General features: G+C 31.8%; 1 protein-coding gene across 1 annotated transcript in view; it reads right to left on the reverse strand.

The window, feature by feature from the left end:
• Positions 1–422: 422 nt before the first annotated feature.
• Positions 423–24,980, reverse strand: part of LOC118196826 (death effector domain-containing protein-like) — a 28,980-nt gene continuing 4,422 nt past the window's right edge. Inside the window, exons 2-4 of the mRNA XM_035368304.2 lie at positions 15,779–16,075; positions 12,885–13,124; positions 423–5,962 (exon numbers count right to left, since the gene is read on the reverse strand). Of these exons, the coding sequence (XP_035224195.1) occupies positions 5,832–5,962; positions 12,885–13,124; positions 15,779–16,075 (668 nt within the window). The 3' untranslated portion in view covers positions 423–5,831. The remainder of the gene's footprint in view (positions 5,963–12,884; positions 13,125–15,778; positions 16,076–24,980) is intronic.

The raw sequence follows: 24,980 nt of genomic DNA on the forward strand, positions 1-24,980 counted from the left end.
AAAGACTGTTAAACAGCATGTGGATAACTTCTTAACAACTTTTTTTAAAAAGGAACTTTTCAGCTGCCCGAGAGATTATACAAAGTCACAGAATAAAATGGTGCTTATGTGATTCAATGAAAGTTTCTAATGATCCTATACTGCTTCATTTATATTTATCATTAAAAAAAAAATTTTTTTTTGATGACCCAATTACACGCAGACCACCCATCCTTTTTTTCCATTAAGGGTTAAATTGAAGTGACCCCTCCCCCATATACACAGCAAAAGATTTGAAAAGTCTAAATTTTTAAATTGTCTAACCTTACATTCTGATTATGAATACAGGTAATATGAATGAACTATGTTGGCTTAAATTTTGTAACACCATCATAAAAGACTTTTAATATAGAATATGTAAGGAATTAAAACACAACTAATGCTTTCAGGATATTTTGCCCTTTTATTGAAAATTTAATAAGTTGCACAGTAAACAAAGCAATACATCAGAAGCTTTGGCATAACTTCAAATAATGAAAATATTTTTAACAAATATACATGGAGACAAAACAGCAATTTTAACCATGAGACGTTCACAAATGGGATAAACTATAGTCATAGTTGATGGAATTCCGACTGCTGATTATTTTTATATAATTTTTCTAATAGCAAAATGTTTTAAACCTGTAGGAACTAAAAAGAAAAATGTTAATTTCTAAGGTACTGCTACCACTTTAAGTGCCATCATAAAAAAGGTACGACCAATAACAATTAAAAATAAAAAAATTGTTTCTTAACAATTCAAATTACTACATAAAAATACCAAATGTTTTAGAAATAACATTCAGCAGTTTTGCAGTTTTTTTTAATTGTGAAACAACAATGCAAAACAGCTTAATTAGACTTTAACAAAAGATTTTGATCTGTAACTGATAAAAAACAATGCAAAATATTTTACACACATGTATGATAAAAATATGCACTTCATAAAATAATTTTAAATTTTACACAAGAGCAATTAAAAATGGGAAAAGATTACCTTTCTTTAAAGATCTGATTGTTTTGTGTGCATGAGGTAGCACAGATGAGGATCATGGGAAAAAAAAGTTCCTGGATACGGTGTTCCTGCCGGAGTAAAGTCTCACTGAACAAGGTATACTTGCTTTCAGTGAAAAAAATTCTGAGGTATTTCAGGCTTATTATTAAGCAAACAACACTGATAAGTATTTCATAAAATAGATATCCTGTACAACCAGTCATTTGATCTCATTGCTGCAAGGATTATTAAGAATATCTACAAGAAAAAGGTGAGGGGGGAATTCAACACATACCATTATATCCCAAGATATGTAGAAATATGAAATTGCCATACAAAGATATGAATAAAAAAATAAGCAAAAAAAATCCTAACCATCCAGTTATCCAATTCACCTAACCTTTCCAATTACTTCCAACTTAAATGTATAAGGTAAGAAAAATGCTTTTATTTCTTTTATAATTACTTACATTACAAAATTATCTCACAATGCATTTAACAATTTAAAGGCATCTATATCTGGATGAAGGTAAGTAGTTCTTTACAGAAGTGCCAATTTATACCTTGGACATGCATTTACTGCTTTTGAAAAGCTAGTAAATGAAATGGAATGTAACTTATGCAACCTGAGACCATTCAATAAACGTTGTTCTAGAAAATGGAAGATTTGTTTAAACTAAGTTTGATATTTTTACTTTAACTTGTGACACTTTTAAGAAATAAAGCCTTAAAAATATATTAAAATCTTTTTTACATTTATTTTAGATTAAGAAGAACTGAGCACACTTTCATTTCTTCCTAAATGTTATCTTCTTAACATGTTTGCTGCCAAAGCTGAGAGAGTATATCTGTTCACACATGCCAAGAACTTGTCTACATTTTTATGCATTTAAGTTATTTTCTGCTGTTTTATTATTTAAATATAGATATAACATTACTATTAGCAATAAACAAATAAATTCACACACGTATACTCGTAATGAGATAAACAATTATACCCATGTTACACATGCACACAAAACTGATCTGCATGCCCAATAGTCCCTGTTCTGTGCACTCATGCACATCTAAAGGTAGCATGTGTGATATATCACTTTCCATTGGTCTTGCATGTATCACTGAACTTGAGCAATCTGTTTATAACATTTTACTATTAAACCCACAAAAATATTGAAAAGGAAAATACTCAGTGAAAAAGAACTAGAATACTAAACAAATTTGAGTGATTTTTCCACTGAAGAATAAGATGAATTCATTCCTCCCAGTGAGCAGTAAAACAGTTTCCTATATATTGCTGATAAACACAATAATGGGCAGGTGCACAATGATGACTGGACTGATATAGAAAACAATCTACTTTTATTCTGGATTCAAGCAAAACCTAGGTTCGAAGACCGAGATCATCACTATAGAAAAATTATATTCCCCCCCCTCCATTTTTTTAAAAAACTTTTTTGCTTGATCAGACCAATTTGTATCCTTCAGGAGAAATCAACGAGCAAAAACCAGGTTGAAAGGTAAGCCATCTTTCCACTTAGACAGATACAAAGAAATAAAAGTTTTCCTTGGATTGTTGTTGCAAATGGGTTCATGTAATCTTCCACCTATTGAGCATTATTGGAATACAAATGAATTCTATAGCTAACACAAGTATGGTATCAAACTATATGAATCATGGAAATCAAATAGAATTGTACTAAAATTATGCTTTACTGTGAAAAGTCTGAAAACTTTGACAAAGACCTCGGTAAAGCAACACACATATTTCTACATATAACAGATCACTAATTCAGAAGTCAAACAACAAAAATCAGCGTTAATTTTCAAAATTTTCACAGGACTAGTTTCGATGGTTTTACCGAACCATCATCCTCAGCTGCAAAACCGCAAATGGTCTCTCATTTGCGGTTTTGCAGCTGAGGATGATGGTTCGGTAAAACCATCGAAACTAGTCCTGTGAAAATTTTGAAAATTAACGCTGATTTTTGTTGTTGGACTTCTGAATCAGTATTTATTCGGCATGTTATTGTGTCTTAATAACAGATCACTATTTACACAAGGGATATATATTGTACATGAGCGATTTTTATTATTCTGTTTCTTTGGCAGATCACCTAACACTCTTCAATACATAATGTACGTGGTACATTATAGACTAAGAAACCCAAATTACACACACACACACAAAAAAAAAGTTGTTTAGAGGAGAAATGGAGCAGCAGTTGTTTGTAAATAGAAAAATAAGCATGAAGTGCTTTCCATACAACCAAACACACACTGTCTGGAAATAGTTCACATCTGTAATTGAAATGGCAAGGTCCAATATCTTAAGAGACTAATGGGGAGGGAAGGGGTTTTACATTCTAAAATTAAAGGAAATAAAACAATAATTTTGAAATTTCGTGAAAAATTTTTACAATGCTTGACTGGATGAGTCTGAACATACTTGTACAAGAAAAAACAAAACATGACAATTTCCACTATTTGGTAGTTTTTCCACCAATGCAGAAAAAAGTCCGATCTGTAAAGCCACATAGTGTTCGTACTGGACAGAATAAGATATTTTTGTCTGGTATATGAAAAAAATCTGCACTTGGAAAATTGTTTTAAAACATATTATACATAATATTCAATACACCTATTAAAATTTCAACATAATATATAAAAGTAATTTTTATTTGTTGTAGTCAAATATATTGTGAACAGATATATTTTTGTGTTCTAAACATTTAATTTTTGTATCTAGGTTTTAAAAATTAAATGGATCCATTTCAATATGCGAAGTGTAGTATTTAGTTTCTTCCTGTGCACCAAAACTTAAACATTGCAAGTATTTTTTTGGCATATACCCATAATTGGTGATTCAGATGAGATTAATAAAGAATTATCTCATAGTTTGGGGAGGGGGGGGGCTCATTTTGGTAACTACAGGTATTCTCACAGATGACAGCAAACATGTTAAAAACTGAAATTCAATATTATTTCTTTATTTCATATAATTTTAAAAATGTAGTTGAAGAATGAAACAAAATTTTCAATGTAAGAACTACATTTTGCAATATTTTAAAAGTAATGCAGTGTCCCCCAATTTGGCAAATTCATAAACCAGATGAACAAATATTTTTATAGCAATAAAATTAACATATATTTAACTAATATTCATAATTATTTCATCTCTATTGTTTCAATAATTCTTTGATATATGATAGACATAATGCCTAGATTTTGAATTACTAATAATTCTGCAAAATATTTTCACTATCAAAAGTTTTAAAAGCAAATTTTGACATAATTTACAAAAATATTTCACACAACTGCTAAAAAATATGAAGAGCACAATAAATAAAATAGCTTAGCACATTTAACTAGCAATGAAATCCTTGCCAAGTGATAACACCCAAATTACATTCCTTTATTCTATATCACCATATATTTTTTAATTTGAATAAAAATAAAAAAGATATGAAATTTTATGATGATGATTTTACTTTCTTACAAAAATTTAAAATAAATTTGGCCTTATGCAAGTGAACACAAACACGTTATCTCACCTGTTTAATTCTGTATGTTATTTATATATTTGTTATTGTTTTTCAACTTGAAATGTTTCTTAAAAATTTAACTGAAAAACATGAAAATTAACCCCCCTTAAAAAGAAATTTTTAATAATGTACAACAGAAACTTTTAAAAATGATTCAATCCTACTTTCAACAGTTAAACTAAAATCAAATGCCTATGTACCATATATTACATATCTTACTGAAACTTGCATAAGCACAATTCTTTTTTTCAATAACAATGAAAAGCAAAAGTTTTGGTTTTTTAGCAGTACCAATCCTAAATGCCTTATTTAACATACTTACGAAAACACTATGATGACTTTAAAAACTCCTATATTATTTCTGCTTCATTGTTAAGCAGACAAAACTAAAACATATGCAGTAAGGCATGAAATGGCAATTCTGAAGTTAATTGAGGTAGATCAACTTCCTTATTTGGCTATTCGACAGAGAGGTATTGAGAACACATGTTTTTATAACTGACATTTTAAAGCATGTAATTTAATGGGAAACTTGAATTTAAATATTTTCAAATACACTTGATAAAAAATGACAATATAGAGAATGTTTATCATATCAAACTTAATGTTCTTTTCATGAGGTAGACTATGTTAACAGACAGGTATTCCTAAAAGATGAACTTTTTTTTTGTTTGAAATCTGGCAGTTTAATGGTGGCTTCAAAACCAACTAGATGAAAGAATGAAGAATTTCATTTGCTATATCACTTACCAGATACAGCATCTGCATCACATAACAAAGTTCATAAAGAATATAACATACAAAAAAGAATTTCTTAGATAATATTTAAAACATGTTTTCAAACAAAAAAACCTAAATGTGAATAACACTCAACTGTACAGATGCAACATTTAAGTGGGTGATCTCAACCACAATATTAGAAATGCAAATAAGAAAAAAGCTTTTATATCTTCCTGCAAACATTACTGTAGTACAATAACAAATTTAAAACTTGATTTCAAGCTAAAAAAATGGTGGAAGGTAAAATTTCCAAAGGAAAAGTACATTAATGTGCAAATTTTTTCAATGGTAATTGAACATTTCAACTAAAAAAGATTAGAAAATAAGTATTTTTACTTTAGTTATTTATTTTTTAACTTGGAGACAAACAGCTTACATATAACTCGTAAAAAGCTTTAAAACAAAAATTTATATCTTTCGCATCTGTTACTGATTTTATTGAGGTGGGAAACTAAATTGTACTACAGTTTTTTGTAGCAGGAAATTGATTGCATTTATGGAGACTGGTGCAAATTTTTCATTAAAATGGAACGACCTTTCTCATAATCACTTTCTTCAACATTTACAAGAAGTTTTATTGCTTCATTACCAACTGCCTGCTTTAGAGACTCTGTGATAAAAACACCTGAAACGGGGAACAAAAAAAAAAAAAAAAAAAAAAAAAAAAAAAAAACTAAAGATTAATAACCTGGTATTTCATAATAAATGACTAACAAGAATTAGCTAAATCAAATTTAATCAAAATAATATAACAGTTACAGTTAGAATAATATCAGTATTTACATATGTTTTAAGCTTGAAGAATGATGGTAGAAAATTCATCTAAATTTGATTCACATTACAAAAGAAAACTTTCAGTTTTAGTAAAAATTTTATAGTGTGACTTTAAAAGAAAGTGAAAATGTGACTTTTTAACTGCATCTATATACATTACCAGCTAAAAATTTTTAAAAGCTTGAATCAGTTTTCCTCTCACATTATTTCTTCTATGAATATTTCAGAGAATCTCACACAGAATCAAATTTTAATACCTAATTAGAAGGCACTTTTCAGGATGGGGGCATAAAGAAGTTTCTCAACGTCAAATGCTGAAAATGTAAAACAGTTCAAAATTGAGATATCTGCTTATATTAGCATAACACAAGTTTTGCACATGCATTAGTAAAAGGGATATATGACACCATTCCTTATCAGTTGTGTGGCAAGTTGTTTTTAGTCGATTGTTGATGAATGGAAGACTAAAACAATCTGGTAAAATAAGAAACACAAAACATTTTCCAAATGGTATCAGATAAAAATGTTTTGTTCTTAGAAAATCTCATAGTGGGAAAAATGTTTAAGAATGTTTGTAATTTATTCTTGCTTGTGATACGGACAGTACAGATCAGAAGGGGTAAAAAGACACTAAATGGTTTATATGATTATAGCAAACCATGCAGAGGATACTAAATACAGTCAAAAGTCGTTAATTCGGACACCCATAATTCAGAATGATCTATAATGCGGACCTCGAAGATAAACATTTTCTGCGCATGCGCCGCATTGACACATGTGTATAAGTGTTTACGCGTGCGCCTAATACCTCTTACGACTGCGCATTTCCATGTGCGCAAGCGCAGAATACGTTTTCGCGTGCGTCTTTTATGTATAACGGACGGTATAAGCTAAAATTATCTAATTATCTATTTCAGTTAATGTTGATGATTGCGTTGTTCCTTAATTTTCGAACTGGATCCGGCTTATTATTTTTTGAAGACTGTAAGAGCAATACTACACTTGAATAAAGTAAACTTGAACTTTCGATTATGTTAAATAGAATTTCCGATTCTGGAGCTCCCAAAGGATCTACAAAACAAAAGCATGCTTCGATGTACATCAAACAAAAAGTGGAATTGCTGCAAAAAAATGATAAAGGCATGACAGAGAGGTTAGTGAAAATGAAAAAAATTTCTATTGACAAGTTAGTCGGTATTCTCGGCACAGCAATTACAGGACTTGAACAGCGGAACTTTGTAACTGAACAAGACATTATGTCTGTTTATAGAATTAAAGAGAAAGTATTAGCACAAAAAACGAAGCAACTTAAACAACTTACATTGAAAGAAATGTTTAATAAAGTAAACAAATAAATATTAAGCTTTTTTTTTGGTAAAATTTGATACCCTTTAGATCATAATTGCTCTTTATTTCATAAATTACGGTTTGATATTTTTAATTGTATAATTTCTACATGCCATCTTAACAGATTTAAATTGATAATCTATAATCTGGAAAAACCCCTAATCTGGAATCGCCGAAGTCCCGACGAGTCCGAATTATGGACTTTGTACTCTATATGTTCATTAAACAATGTTTTGCGATTATAAGTCATAATTCTTTTCCATCTATAAAATGCTATCAAGGTGGTTGTGCTAACACATAAATATTAAATTTCAGACTGTAAAAACAAAGAAATCACTATCTAGCGAATTTAGATTACAGTCTAGCACCTAAGAAAAGAAAAGAACTTCAATATTAAATGAATATTTAAATAACATAAATATAAATGGGCAATTTTTTTAGAATGCTGACTCAGATTCTAGTTTGGTAGATTTAGACAGTTATAACAGACTTACTAGTTTAAGAATCAATCTAAAAATGTTCAGAATGCAGAACATAAAGCTTATAAGCTCTACATAAGCTGTTTAAAGAGCAATGCCAAACAAGTGAGAGAAGAAAAATACCTGCTATGTGATGCTTGTCATACATTAATTTCACACTAAGATATTTGCATTGGTTTAATAAAGAACAAATACTCTTATTCTAAAAACAGTAATGCATTTTATTCACCGGATCATTTGAAACAAATGTTTCTTGCAAATGAAAGGCAAACATTTCTGTCTTGCCAAGACATGAAATTCACATGGTAATGGATATTTATCCATCTTAGCAAGGGTCTGCCTTGAGGTCTATTTCCCATGGGCTTTGCTAGAAAGCTTGTTTAGCAGCAACGATCTTTATTCATTGTAGCCATATGGCCAGCCCATTGAAGTTTCTGTAATTTGACAAATTTTATAGTAAGTAATTGTTTATAAATTTTATAGAGTTCTAAATTAGATCTTCTTCATGATCTAAAAACTTAGACCTCACCAAAACTGCAACATACGATGTTTCTCTCAAAAATTCCCAGAGCTTCCTCATCACGTAAACTCAATGCCCAAGTCAAGACAGATCTTTATAAGACTTCTTTACAAAAGAAGCAATTTAGTTCTTAATTTAAGAAAGCTGGATTTTAAATAATTCTTCACGGCATAAAAACATATATTTGCAGCAATGATTCTTTTATATATTTCTAGGGCTAATACATTTTTATTATTTATCTCTGTTCCCAAATAAATAAAACTGTTAACTTTTTCAAATTTATAATTGAAATTTTTTAACTGACTAAGTTGTAAGTCAGACTAGCAAGGTGAATATTTAGCTTTATTTTCGTTTAAAAATAAAATTCTTTTAGCACATTGTTCCAATGCCATAAATGCCTGTTTGAGAGGCAGTGCAGAGCAATAATGCCAATGTCATCAGCATGAGCCAGTATTTGAACTGAGTAAAAATATTTCCTCTAATATTGAGTCCTAATAAACTTTTTTGAGTGCTTTATTAAACATTATTTTGAGTGCTAATGCATCCTCCTGTCGCACTCCATTTTTTATCTTATGCTGTTCTGTGTACTCATCCTGTATGCATACTTGAATTATGGTTTCTTTGAGAGTTAAGGTTACAAGTGCAGCAAGTTTTTCTGGAATTTTCAATTCATGCATAGCTTTTATGAGAAGTTTTCAGTTAATACTATCATATGCTGTTCTAAAATCGATAAAAAGATTGCAAGTTTCGATTCCAAATTCTCAACATTTTTCAAGGATCTTTAAGTTGAAAATCTCTCAGTTGTAGATCTTCCCTTCCTAAATCCACACTGATAGTTAGTTACCTATCAACAAATGGCAAAAGTCTGTCAAAAAGAACAGTAGACAGATTTCTATAGACTGTGTGCAAAGAAGACTGATTCCTCTATAATTACTATAGTCTAGCATGTCATCTTTTTTTTTTTTTTTGTGCATCATGCAAATGGAACTAAGTTTCCATTCCATTGGGACTGTCTCACTTTTCCAAATATGTTGGAATTCCTTCCTTTATGAGCTGTACACAGTTACAGGATTGCCACACTATCTGGAAAACATAGAAAAGACATGGAATTCGAAAATTGACCCCCCCCCCCAAAAGAAGAAGAAGCCAGGGAATTTAAATACCTTAGTCAATATCTGGAAAGGTCAGAGAATTTCATGCTGCAATCCTCCAAAAAAGCTATTTTCGTGCCAATGTTGGAAACAATAACTTTCTTGGCCAATCATGTATCACGTGATTATCATTCAGATAGCTGACATAGAGCCAATTATTGCAGTGCCAATCAAATTGTCTTTTAGAAAGATAAAACAAGTTTCCAGTAACCTCGAGAATCCAAAGATTCGCATGCACGTCAGTGCATGTTGAACGAAAGTAAATCCCCCCCCCTCCATTCTCATATAAAACAAAATCTTTTAAACCTTTTCTTCTTTCTTAAATGCCTTATTCTTCATATTGAAGTAAAAAAAAAAAAAAAAAAAAATAATAATCATCATCAGCCATCTAGGCTAACTATTTAATATATCTACATTTGCCAAATTATCGTCAACTTTTGTAATTCAGTTTTTAATCCTTAAGTAATTAACTTTATTGTAATGTTATTTGTATCATTTAATGTGTCTTCTTCCTTCTAAATATATTTACTATTAGTTAATAATACTTTCAAATTTCAGGCAATTTTCTCTGGCACATTTGTGAAACTAATTCTAGCAGTAATATGACATACATCACAAAATTTAGTGCACATACTTTTTACTTATGCTCGCTAATAAATAAATATAAAGTACTTGAATTTATTTTAAAATATCATAAAACAGATTTCTTTAGCTGCAAAATGTCTGTAGAAAAGAAATTTTTATATCCTGATTGGGCAGATTCTAATCTCAATCCTCAGTGGATTATTCCTATTATAACTATAGAACTACAACTCCTATTACAGTTATAAAAGTACTGCTTTGGTGATTATATATACAGTCAAAAGTCGTTAATTCGGGCACCCATAATCCGGAATGATCTATAATCCGGACCTCAAAGCTTAAAAACTTTCTGCGCATGCGCCGCGTTGACACATGCGCATAGGCGTTTATGCGTGCGTGTAAAACCTTTACGACTGCGCATTTGCGTGTGCGCAAGCGCAGAATACGTTTTCGCATGCGCGTTTAATCTGTAACGAACGGTATAAGCTAAAATTATCTAATTATCTATTTCAGTTGATGTTGATGATTGCGTTGTTCCTTAATCTTCGAATTGGATCCAGCTTATTATTTTTTGCAGACTGTAAGAACAATTTTATAAAAGTAAACTTGAACTTTCGATTATGTCAAATAGAATTTCCGATGCTGGAGCTCCCAAAGGATCTACAAAACGAAAGTATGTTTCGATGTCCGTCAAACAAAAAGTGGAATTGCTGCAAAAAATGGATAAAGACGGTGACAGAGAGGTTAGTGAAAACGAAAAAATTTCAATTAACAAGTTAGTCGGTATTCTCGGCACAGCAATTACGGGACTTGAACAGCGGAACTTTGTAACTGAACGAGAAATTATGTCTGTTTATAGAATTAAAGAGAAATTATTATCACATAAAACAAAGCAACTTAAACAAACAACTTACATTGAAAGAAATGTTTAATAAAGTAAACAAATAAATATTAAGCTTTTTTTTTTTTTTTTTTGTAAATTTTGATACCCTTTAGATCATAACTGTTCTTTATTTCATAAATTACGGTTTCATATTTTTAATTTTAGAATTTCTGCATGCCATTTTACGAGATTTAAACTGATGATCTATAATCCGGAATCGCTGAAGTCCCGACAAGTCCGGATTAACGACTTTTGACTGTATATATATATATATATAAAATCATATGTAATTGGCAAATTGCATTTTCAAGGTCGTACCATAATTAATTTACCCTCAGCACTGCAAATGCGCACTATGCAGATAGCGTAGAATTTTCTTGAAACACACCTGGAAAAGTCACGGAATTTCATTCTCCTGCTTAGGTGGCAACCTGATAGCTAGGTGATGCAACTTTTAAAATTCTGACGGTATATTATCAGGTCCAAGATATATAATGTTTTTTAGTTTTCTAATAGCATTATTCACTTCTATCAACGAGGGGGGATCAATAGGCTCCAAATTTCTGATTGTTGATCGACTAACTTCTGAAGGCAGGGCGGAATTCAGCAACTTATTCAGGTGCTCCCTCCATCATTGGAGAATACCACCTTTTGCACTTAAAATATTGCCACTTTTCCTCTGCACAATATAATTCTTGGCTTGAAACTTCTTCGTCCACAATTAATCTCATGAAAGAAAGCACTGCTTTTCCCTACTTCCCTAACATGTTCAACATCCTTTAAGAGATTTTCATTAAAGTTCCTTCTTAATACGGTGGATCATTTTTCCCCCTTTTTTCTGGCACATTTGTATTTGTCAACGGCTATTCTAGTATGTTTTCTTTGTATCATGTTTTTACATGCCTTATTTTTAAGTTCGGTTGCAGCTCTGCACTCCAGGTCAAACCAATAATCATGTTTTTCCTTTTTAACTTTTCCTATGACAGAGATGCCAGTTTCTCTGTATCTTTCAACAGTTGACAGTTACATTTTTCTAATTTCACTTATTGGTTTTTACGGGCATTATAAATTCTTGTTCTAATTTTTTTCATCATTACTAGGTAGTGGTCAGAGTCTAAATTTGCTTCACGATCTGACATCCGATAAGTCTGATGCATGTCTAAGATCAAGTAAAAAGTGATCAATCTGATTAAAGGCGTGGAGATCTCCATGTCATTTTGTGTATACGTTTATGTGAAAAGCAATTACTGGCCACCACCATATCATGTTCTGAAGCAAAAAATATCAGCCTCTGTTCATTATTATTTCAGTCACAATGTAGGCTGTGCCCACCAGTGGTGGATCTGAACTTGTCTTCTTTCCCAAGAGATGACTTCACTGTATTTGCCAGCCCAACAATAACACCAATTGATTATGTCCGTGAGCTTGGTGGCATTTTTTACATCTTGTATCATGAACAACTCCAATGGTGAATTTAAACATAAGTAAAAATTTTTTTTTGCTAAAATATATTACATAACACCCGACAAATTACATAAATATCCATAAGATTATTTGATTAAGTTGATTTATTAATTATTTGATTAAGTTGATTTAGCAAAATAAAACAACATTTTAAAATCTCTAATCGTCTCCCCATTAAATTCACAAAATGTTTAGGAGTGCTCCAGAAAAAAAAAAAAAAAAAAAAAAAAAAACACTAACTTTAGCATACTTAATTTTTAAAATATTACTTGAATAATGAATAGAATCTGATTTTAAAAAAAGTAGAGAGAGAAGGAGAGAGGAAAATATTAAAAAATTATATATACCTTTCAAAGCTTCTAATAAAGAACCATTGAGGTAATCTCTCCAGAAAGCATCCAGGTATGTTATCTCTGAAAATTTAATGTCACAAACAATGTAACCCAAGTCTCGAGCTCGTAAAATGGTACTTGCTTGTGTGAAACATTCCAGCTGCCGTTCTACAGGATCAGGCTTAATGGAAGATACATTACCTTGCAGAACAGACTGATAATTGCAATATTCTGCACGAACTCTAAGACGAACATCTATATGAATTAAAAAAAAAAAAAAAAAAAAAAAAAAAAAGATGCTAAATAATGCTAAAAGACAAAATGAAAACTTTACTAAGAATTTAAATACTACAGTGCTATACTGTAATCATTTCAAAGAAAATATTAAAGTTCAGGATCATACAAACCAGTCAAAGGTACTTCTCGAGGTAAATTACCATATATTTCCAATAAAGCCCAGAATTTTTAGAACTTTTTCTAAAGCTAAATTACAGAATTCAGCTCATATATGGATTCGAAGAAAACTAGATGCATATGCAAATGTCAGCCTTCCACAGGTACAGCTGTTAGAGAGGTTGGTGGTGGCCACTCTAGGGAAACAACTGCAGTGAATGACCTATATATCATCCTGCAGGCGAAAAGAGCCGAAACTACCCTGCAAGCACCATAGCTCAACAACTGTGTACAGCAACGGGGCGACAAGTGTCACAGTTTACTGCGTTCAAACGCCTTCACAAAGGTGGCCTATTCGCCCGCCGTCCTGAACACTGGCTATTGGTGCCACCATTCAGAGTGGTGCACGGAGCAAAAAAATTGTTCTTTTCATCGATGAACTCGTGTCCTCTTTATGGATGAGAGTCGTTTTAGTGCCAAAAGTGATTCTCAATGCCAGTTGATTCGGTGATAGGTTGGGACATGAATTCATTCCAGTAACATCACAGAAAGAGACCGTTACGATGGTCCTGGGGTTCTGGTCTAGGGAGGCATTATGTTGAATCGATCGCTATTGTCAGGAGGTGATCCTTCCCTAATGTGCATCTGTTCCGAGCTGCAGCTGGAGCAGACTTCCTTTTTATGAATGACAATGTATGGTCAAAACCGGACTCCTCCTCTACAGAAGCTACTTGAAAGGGAAGATATCGCTCGAATGGTTTGGCCAGCCGACTCCCATGATTTAAATCCCATCGAACATATGTAGGATGCTTTGGCAGACGTCTTGTGGCACGATTACATGCTTTGGGGAACGGCCAACAACTGAAACAGATGCTGATTGAGGAATGGGCTTTCTCACCTCAAGATCTGTTGGACAATCTGGTGCTGAGCATGGACAGATGGTGCGAAGCAATCACTGCAGTAAGGCAATGATTGCTTCGCACTGTCTGTCTATACTTAGCACCAGGCATATCCCATATTAAGGAGCATCTGCTTATTGTTCTTCCTCTTATACAGACAATCATATGTAATGATTTTTTGAGTTCAACAAAGGCTTTTTTTAAAAGCTGATTCCATACTGTATGCATAGTATTCATTTTTGCACAACTATGCTTTTATCATCGTTTAAATACAAAATACTGTCTTTTAATTCTGAATTTCATGTCCCTCAGATGATTTCTCATGTAGTTATGGCAAAGCGAACACCTATTGCTTAAGTTTTGCACACCAGTGTAACACTGAACACTAAAGATCCCCTGCAAGACAAAAAATCTGGTGTGTACACCACATGACTTGTACGAAATATTAAATTATATAAATTTTTAGCTGCATTTCTTTTAAATTTATTTCCTTGAATTTTAGTAGAGGTATACTTCATTCAATTAATGCAGCCCTCACTTTGCGGCAAGACAAAAATGCGTAAAAACTCAAAACATCTTCATTAAAAATTGTAAAATATAGAAAAACATAAAAATACCAAATACAGTTAAACAAACAATTTCTAGAATTAAAATTAAAGTTTCCATGTAAAATTATCATTAAGTTATGCTTTTTGATTTTTGTTGAATCTCTATCATCTTCTTCCAGTATGAATTAGATTTTGCAAATTATTTGGATAATATTGAAAAGGCTAAGGCAAAGTGAATGTAAATAAAGAACCAAAAGCCTTTAGATATATATATATATATATATATATATATATATATAAAAAAAAAAAAAAACAAGATTTATACATGGCCTTTGAAGAAATAGATAAATATGATTGCTCTTGCAGAACACTTCTTTTAGAACTTATAAAAAAATCTATCCTGAAAAGTTAAAGGAAGTAGTCCTAACAGTAATAGCTCTTCTTCCTACTCAAGTCAGTATAGAAAGACTCTTCTCAGTTCTGAAGTTTATCAAATTGAATCTATGAGCCTCTAACAAAGAAGATTTTGCCGAAGTTTTACCGTTTCTTAGAAATTACTAATGCCAGTTTTTCCATTTCACAATAAATGCTAATTAATATAAAAACTTTGCTATGCATCAATTTTTTCTCTGTATCATATATCTATTCTTTTATATTAAAAAAAAAAGCTGTACCCATGTGTATATGCTTACATATATATGAAGGAGTCAGAGTCATTAAAATTCCAGGAATCTGCCATTTTCCCTAATGACTCCACAGCCCTGATTACTACTATTACAGAATTCAGAGAACATTTATAGAATTATACTAGAGTTATTCCTAAAATTATACACAATTCTGCATCTCCAAAAATTTTATTATACTCATCATAAAAATTAATACACTCTCATATGTATTACTAATTTTGTGAGAGAGTTAAATATTGTTGAACAAAATTTAAAAAATTCTACAGTGTCATTATAATCCAAAGGATAACATAGAAATGCTTGAAAGAAATCTTGATCTTATATTTTTTTGTAGAAAAGTGATGAAGTGGGAAAACTTATAAAATAAAAAAGGAATATATTACCACAGGTAAATTTCTTTCGTAATCCTATCAAGCCTGTAGGTCCAACAATAGGCTCATTTTTACTGAAAGACCGCGTACAAATTCTTTGGCTACGTCGCAGTCTTTTGCTTGGAGGTGGCTCACTGCCTGGAAAACTAATTCTGTCATCTGGTAAAGTAGAAGGCCCTGGATCAGAACTTCTTTCCCTTCCACTTATCCTGAGAGTACGATTTGAATGTGAGCACCCAGCTACAGGTTCTAAGTTATGAGGTACTTGGCTAATGTTTTTGAGGTATTCTTCAACAGGATCAAGAACAACTAAAAGACACAACACATTATTTCACAGACAAGTTTACATGAATAATTAATTTTTTTACATCAAAATAGTTTCAATACAGTAAAAGTTAAAATCATATAAAGAAACCTGCCAAGTATAGCTTTCATGATTAAATGCCTACAAATTCATTTTGCACGATGATGCATGGTGAAATCATGGAAAAAAACATTCTTCCATAACTTTCACGAATGGTTCTCGCACTACTTGATTTTAATGGCTCCCGTTACCCAAACAGTACTCGCATACAGTTTGTGACTGCCATATCTCTATGATTGCTTTTAATGTAGCATCAAAAGGCTCTTCTTTCCCAAAGGATTTATTTCATTTTATGAGTTCCAAAAGATATGACCCTAGATGATGTCGAGCTGTACCTTTTTGCTTTGTTATTTAACAGAGTCCCATAACCTTTCCACATTTCCCATTGCTGAATCACCAAAATTAAAATTGTGATTCACAGTTAAATGGCTGTAACCAAGCTTTCATCTGTTTTATAGGCTTCTCAACAGTCTGAATATATTATTGATCATTCCACTAATGTGGTCTACATTACTGATATCCGTGTGCTTGCCTCCCAATTTGGAACCTGAATAAGAAATCACTTGCTACTTTCACAGCATAACCCACTGAATACCCACTGCTGTTTTTTTCACTGCAGGAAAAAATTGCCATTAATTTCGACAATTTTCCCACCTGTTTGTTTTTTAGGTTATCAAAGTAAATCTAGCTAATAAGCCTATTTTATAAAATTAATCCAGCCAACTGTGGTATTTTGACACATGTTGATATTAAGACACAATAACATGCCGAACAAATACTAATTCAGAAGTCAAACAACAACTCCTATCTTGTTCATTTGCGGTTTTGCAGCTGAGGATGGTGGTTCGGTAAAACCATCGAAACTAGTCCTGTGAAAATTTTGAAAATATAATGCTGATTTTTGTTGTTTGACTTCTGAATTAGTACATGTTGATAGGTTTATCGCACCACTTGAGCAAAGTTAGTTTCTCTTCCCCCCAGTAGATGAAACAAAGTACTGTTAAAAATGTGCTCTGGAACCACTAACAGTGGTCAGAATTCAGAAAACAGAATTTAAAAGTGAAAATACCATTTTTTACATAAACGTTTAATTTGAAAAAAGACTTCTACGATAACACACAGATCATCAAATTCAGCAAATAGAAGTTGAAAGTTGGAAGTACCATTTTTTACATAAACTTTTAAACTGAAAACAGAGAATATTATTACATGATTTTCACAGCTCCCATGATAAACCACCAAATTTGATGCACCAAGTTTTTTTTTCCCCAGCATCTGGGGGTATAGCTGGGCATCTTGCCCCTGGGGATTATATCAGGGGACTGGTCCTCCAGGTTGGGGGTTAGGCATAGGAACAACTATCCCACTCCATAAAAAATCTTACTGTTAAGAAATCCAAAGATAGAATTAGCCAGACCGCGTCTACTGGAAAACTACTTGGAAATGGCCTAAGGACTTTTCGTTTTGGAACCTGGAATGTCTGAACACTGTAGAAAAAAGTCACTTATATGCAAGTAGTTTAAAATGGGGGGTAACCTCAGCATTGTTTTGATAATGGAGATCGTGAAAATCATGTAGTACTGCTATTTTACTTGCTGCAGCATTTCAAATTTAAAAAATACATTAGTTATTAACATAGGCAGATACAGAAAGCACTGCAAAAACAATAGTGTATATGCCATCTAAATTCACCCACACTTAGACATGTATAAGTGACTTCAAATTAAAAAATTTTAAATAGATTTTATAATATAAGAGAAAAGCCTGCACTGATTTAACAAGCAGCATCAAGAAATACCAAAATTTTACAGGCAAGACAACCCTCGAGTGCTTTGTTATCATCAATTTAAAAAACAAACAATTTTTCTTTTTCCAAGGGGAAAAAATTAACCTTTAATTACTTTAAATGTGTTCCAAAACAAGATTATTGGAACTTCATAACATGAAATATTATTTTTACAGATATCCATCTAAGTTCTGTCATTAAGTTATTAGCATTATTAGAAATGGGAACAGTAATTCCATTGTCTTTGATTTGTCACTTGTTTTTGACCAACTTTTAGCCTTTGAATCTAAAAATAACCTGTTTTTGTCTATGATATCAACTTTTTAAGCTATGCCCTCTCTTAATCTTAAAAGTCATACAAAATATGCATGTAAAGAAAAATAAAAGGAAAACTTACCAAATATACTGTTTGCAAAAACAGTTTTATTTATACACACAGTTAGGTTTTTTTTATGATATAGTTACATAAATATTAAGGTAAAAATTTTTGCTTATGGCCTTTTCTGGAGTGTTTAATCTGTAGACATTCTCACTTGATGCTCCAGCAATAATCAGCCATCATATGTACACTACACAACAAAAAAAGGGGAGATAGTTCTATATCCCGTTCTACTGGGCCAATTGACAAGATTCAACTCGGGTTTTTCATGTCTCGCAAGCACGACTTAGGATATGTATTAGATTTATGTATAGCATTGTTCTAATACTAATTGTTTTCCATATTTCGATTCTAAGATACAAATTATGCCAAACTTCCAAGTTTTGTAAAAATCGCATGAGCAGTTTTTAAAAAATCAGCTCTCAAAATTTTCGCTTCTCAATGTTAATTGAATTCAATATATATTTATTAATATCTCTTTTTTTTATTAAACTTACTTGATTCTTTCTTCAAGATTTTGAAATTTAGGCTTAATCCAAATATAATTTGCACATTTTATATGATTATAAAGTATTGCAGAAAAGATTTTTTTTTTTTTTTTTTTTTAACTGAATACTTCCTTTTTTCAAGTAAGTTTTTCTCAAGCAGTCTTGATGTTAACAGATCTGAAACTTTTTTGGATAGTCCCAAATAATTCAACTCATGCCAGTCAAATCTGTTCTGAAGGGAATCATCTTCAGTTTCAAAATCTTCATTGTTGGTGCCAATTCGATGTTCACCAGAATCACATTCCTGTGTTTCCAAAGAGTGTAATTCTTTGAGAACTAGCACTGGGAATTTAGCTGAGTGATGCACTGGGCATATAGCTGATGGTAAATTATGATACTCTATTTTAGATTTGTTTTTCTTGTTATATCCTGACATTTTCACTATATAAAAGTAACAATCACTTGAGTGATCTTTGGGTTCTTCCAAATCATAGGCACACCAAATGGAAATTCAGAACGTGTCCCCTTCACCCACATGTATAAACTGTTGGCACACCTCTTGAACACCATGAGGGGCGAATGGTTTATTTTGATCACCATTTTTACTTTAAAATAGGCTTTCATAACAAATGTACCTATGTTGGTCCTTTGACTGGGAATAGCAAAACTGCGACATGCAACTGCAAACGAAACGAGTCGAGGGTGCTTAAGCACATGTGACATGAACTAGCAAAGACAGATATAAGGAAAGGTTTCAGTTTATGTGTAAATAAAAACTAAACACTGTATACAAACAAGAACTTGAACTCCATGTCGGAATGGATTTCACTATATCAGAGCGACACACAATGTCTTACTACAGTATCTCGGGCATAACTGAACTAGTCCAGACAAGTGTGCAAAACATGTAATGGTAGAAAGAAACTAATTAACAGTTTTGAAATCAGCAGCTCAAAAATAAAACCCAACAAACTTGTGTTACAAACTGTTCCCAAGTGTTATTTAAAAATACTTAATTGCAGAAAAAAATTTGACAATTTTTTTTTTTTTTTTTTTTTTACAGAAAACGCACAAGATTTGCTAAAACACAGAATAAATGATAATATAGTAAACCATCAGAGATCCGGAATCCTCGGAATACTGGCTATTGCCGATTTTAGATCATCAGTTGAAATCTAGTAAGATGACATGTAGACATGGCAACATTGGGCTATCACTTACTGTTTAGCCCAGATAGAAAAATGCTAATCCCCTCCACAACCATCCAAGAGACAAAAGTGTAATCAGAGCTCACATCAACCAAGGTACTGTCATTGGTCACCACGTGATTTCCTAGCAAACAAGTGTTTGAAAATGACATGCAGGAATCTCATTTAGTCAACAGAAAAATCCCATTTATGGCCTACCTGCATAATGTTGTTGAATATTATAGTCCTGGATTTTCTAATAAGAGAGAAGGAATTTTTTTCCCTCGTGTGCTGATGGTCCGCAGGTCCAGATTTCAGATTCTGTATACCAATAACAATAATAAACTTGAATAAACTAACAACAAATGGGTGAACTTAGATACTCTAATTTAGAGCATAGACAACAAATAATGAATGAGTAAGAATCAATCAAAGATTCATACAGATGAAACTTTGAAAATAATTCTTAGAGAAACACCAAGATTAAATTCTGCTTGCTATATGCACTCTTAAGATTCTCTCACACATATCAAAATGAGAAGGGCTAGTGCATGTGTTTGATTCACTCTGCCTCCAATCATCAATTTGTGATGTGGGCATCATCAACAGTGCAAGAGAATAACAAATGCATTTTTTGGAAACATGCCTGCATTAAAAGAATTTTGAAGTTATGCAAATGAAACAGTTATAAAAATGATTCTCATCTATGACTTGATATAAACAAACATCATGTCTAAATATTACTGAAAGAGTCTTCATATGCGGTGCATAATTTTAGATTAAGCTATTATTATAATGATTACAGTCAAAAGTCGTTAATTTGGACATCCATAATCTGGAATGATATATAATCCGGACCTCAAAACTACAAACATTCTGGGCATGCGTAAACGCGTAATGCATTTACGCATGCGCATTTAATGTATAACAGGCGGTATAAGCTAAGCTAAAAGTATCTAATTATCTATTTCAGTTAATGTTGCAGATTGCGTTGTTCCTTAATCTTCAAATTGGATCTGGCTTATTGTCTTTTGCAGACTGTTAGAGCAATTTTATAAAAGTAAGCTTGAACTTTCGATTATGTCAAAAAGAATTTCCGATTCTGGAGCTGCCATCTACAAAGCGAAAGCATGTTTCGATGTCCATCAAACAAAATGTGAAATTGCTAAAAATGGATAAAGGCATATCCTTTGTTTCTCTAACCATTCCGAAATAGATGTTTTTATTTTATTCGGCTTATAATTCCTTACTAAATGTAGTATTTCAACTTAAAGTATTTTGTCTTTGATATGATTTAAATAAAATTCCTCGTCATTATAAATATCACAAATACACATCAAATAGTTTCTGGTTGAAACTTTCTAATTTTGACTAATGTATGCTTTACGCATGCGCACGTTGAAAGAAATGTTTAATAAAGTAAACAAATAAATATTAAGCTTTTTTTTTTGTAAATTTTGATACCCTTTAGATCATAATTTTATTTCATAAATTATGGTTTCATATTTTTAATTTTATAATTTCTGCATGCCATCTTACCAGATTTAAATTGATGATCTATAATCCGGAATCGCCGAAGTCCCTACGAGTACATATTAAAGACTTTTGACTGTATATATTTTTCCATGAAAATGGGCATGGATACAATGGGCAAATAGCAAGACTGAAATTCTCTGTCAGGAAGAAAACAACCAAAAAAATATCTAGCATTTGCAAAATCTATATAAGAAAAGTTTTAATATATTGTTACGAATTTTGCCTTTAGTTATACATTTTTAGTAGACTTATAATTCAAATTGTTTTATTTCCCTGTGCAATGCAGCGAGCACGTGAATGAGTTTTAAGAGAAAGCTAGGCAGAAAAAGTAAAAATACAAGAGCATGTGCATTTAACATTGAATAAAAGTTTATCTCTGTAATTGATATTTAATTTGAATAAATGTAATTAACTACTATGTTAGCTGTAACCGATATTCTACACTTTTTGCTTTCCAGAAATTGCTAGAAGAATTGTCTAGTGTGGCCTATTTAAGAAGCAAAAGCCGGAGAAAAACATCTCGGCTCATTTGTTTAGATAACTCTTATTGTTGATTGTAGCAAATTCGCGGCGAGATCGGATTAGCTTTCTCTGCACTTTGGATTAGCTTCTATTTAATGTTTTAGTAGTTTAAAATATAGATACTGATTATATTGCACAATTTTATACGAATATTTCTGAGGAAAATTTTCAGCATTTTGTTTTTATTTCTTGTGATAAGAATAAATTTTATTAACTTTGTATCAGACTTGTGCATTCAATCTATTATGGACCCATATGCACGCAACAATATTGAAACCATATTACATAAAATTTAATATATTTTGATCTTGCAGACTAATACTATGTGGCAAAAGTCAAATTAAGAATTGAAATTGAAAAAGCTATTACTTACAGTTATTTATGGTAGTAGAGGCATAATGGTTTGGGGATGTTTTGCTGCTTTTGGAGAAAAGAAATTCCATGTTTATCAATAGTAATACGAATTGGGATTAATATGTAAATATTCTTATTGGAAATTTGGAATGGAAAATACACTCAAGTTTTATCAAAATAACAGTCCTAAATGTTCGCATGTGCTTTATATACAGCTGTCCTGACGTTATAAAAACTTCTCCATATTCTTTGGACTTAAATCCTGTGGAACATGCATGGAGTGAGTTGTAAAAAAGAATGAGGAAATATGACAGTTATTTGCTAAATCGTGTCAATCATTCGATGACCAGCAGGAAGACAATTCTTTTTTTTTTTGGCATTATTGGCGAAACTGCAAATTCTAGCAACACCGACTTACCCCACTCTTGATGAGAAAACCAATTAAAGCATTAATTCATTCACTGACTGGAGGAGAAAAAAAGCAATTGTCATGGCGTCTGCATCATCTTCAACATATGTGTTTAATATTCAGCCTCATAAAACTGGAAAACCACTGTGCAGTTCCGCTAAGATTATCGTTATGAACGTTTTTGTCAAATTACGGAAGCATTTTCCTAATAAATCCGATAACGATATTGTTACTTTTGCTGCCGATTTGATTGAAAATTCCCACTATGCAAAAAGTGGCTAAAGTTATAAATGATGAAGCTGATTTGTCAAATATGTCCATTCGCACAATAGGACGAATGATGAATGATTTAGGATTTGTGTACAGAAAATGAAAACGCCAGTCAATTTTGATTGAATGTGACAATATTCAATGCTGGAGGCATACATATCTAAGAGATATAAAAAATATCGTTCGCAGGGCAGGACAATTTATTACACCGATGAAATTTGGGTAAATTTTGGGCATTCTAAAACCAAAATTTGGGAGGATACAACTATAAAAAGTGTTTAGAGAGCCTTTTTAAGCAGTCTTTCAACAGGTTTAATTGCTCCCTCAGGAAAAGGCTCACGGTGTATAGTTGTTCACGCTGGTAATGAAAACGGATTTATTCCTGAAGCGCGATATATTCGAAGCTAAAAAAAAGAAAGAAGATTATCACGGGGAAATTAATTCAGAATATTTTGAAAACTGGTTTGAAAAAAAATTACTGCCTAACTTGCAACCGAACAGTTTAATTGTGTTGGATAATGCGTCTTATCACAGCATTTTGTCTGAAAACAATCCTTCTTCAAATACAAGAAAAGCAGACATTCAGTTCTGGTTAACAGAAAAAAAAAATATTCCTTGGGAAGCCGATATGTTAAAAGCAGAGCTTTTACTTATTGTTTATAAGTTTCGAAAACAATTTGAATTGCACCGAGATACTCCAATGCAGAGTTTACAGTCATTACATTCCAGTTTAATTTTTTTATAATTTTTTAGTTCATATGAACATTTGAGCTTTGTTATAACTAACAAAAGACATTTCTAATGTTATACTTTTAATTGATTGGTACAAGCTAATTGGTATTTACTTCTTAATTTTTATGTTTGTTTTACAATTTTAAACGTTAGACTGTAATCTGAAGATCTTAATTTCCAGTACTTCTATTTATTTTATTTTTGATTTTAAACAGCAATAAAAAAGATAGGACAATACGTACTATAGGAGAGTGATTGTCTGGGCATGACTGAAAGAGTATGCACAAAATATAGTCAGAGTTTTTAAATAATCAGAAATTAAAATCGAATTACATCTTTAGAAAATAAAAATCGCCATTTTTCTCTGGTTCAGCGTTTTGGAAGCAACAAACTGCGTAAACTCTTAAAAATTAAGAGAAAGTAACTTCTACCAGATTTTTCGGCTAATCCTTGGAATATGGTAACAGGTAGTTTGGCGACATTTTGGTAAGGCGATAAAGATTACTAGCTAGGACTTTAGCAATGTACATGGATAAAGTCAAGAGTACGCGCAAAGCCATTTTTGTGCAATTCTGGGATTTTTTTTTAAGTGAAACTAGGTTGACGTGTACATGGATGATACCGTGTATGTGCAATTCTTAAAAACGCGTCAAACAGTGGGCGATTCTGCACTTTGTCGAAATTTTGCACCTAATCTTCGTCATGATTAAGCACTTTTGTTCTATAAAAGTTCTAGCATAAGCGTAATTCGGCTAGCAGATTGTTGGAAAAAAATGTTGAGTAAAGTTATAAATGATGCAGGCATGTTTAAAAAAAAAAAAAATGCCTTTACTTCGTGAAAACAAAATGGCGTCCAAACAAAAACTAGCAGGTAGCAGGGTTGATCGCAAAATTTTCACCAAAAAATCGTCAAGTTACCATAATCCAAAGATTAAGCGATTTTTCTAATTTTGTATATTTTACTTTTAACTAAGCGAATGGTCTTGGGGAAAAAAAATTAACCCAAACTACAAGGAATTCATTGTTAGCTTTTCCATTTCAAGTAATGATTCGGGTTTTAAATGTCATCAAATTCATATGCGTCATATTTAGATTATAGTGAAAACTTTCATACAAATTAAGACAATAACATGCCCTACATTTTACACTGCAATGAACTCAAAATTTCAACTGCTTCATCGCATGAC

Source organism: Stegodyphus dumicola, chromosome 5 (genome assembly GCF_044657685.1).
Source record: "Stegodyphus dumicola isolate Sdum_Otavi_A_Nest chromosome 5, ASM4465768v1".
Lineage (NCBI taxonomy): Eukaryota > Metazoa > Arthropoda > Arachnida > Araneae > Eresidae > Stegodyphus > Stegodyphus dumicola.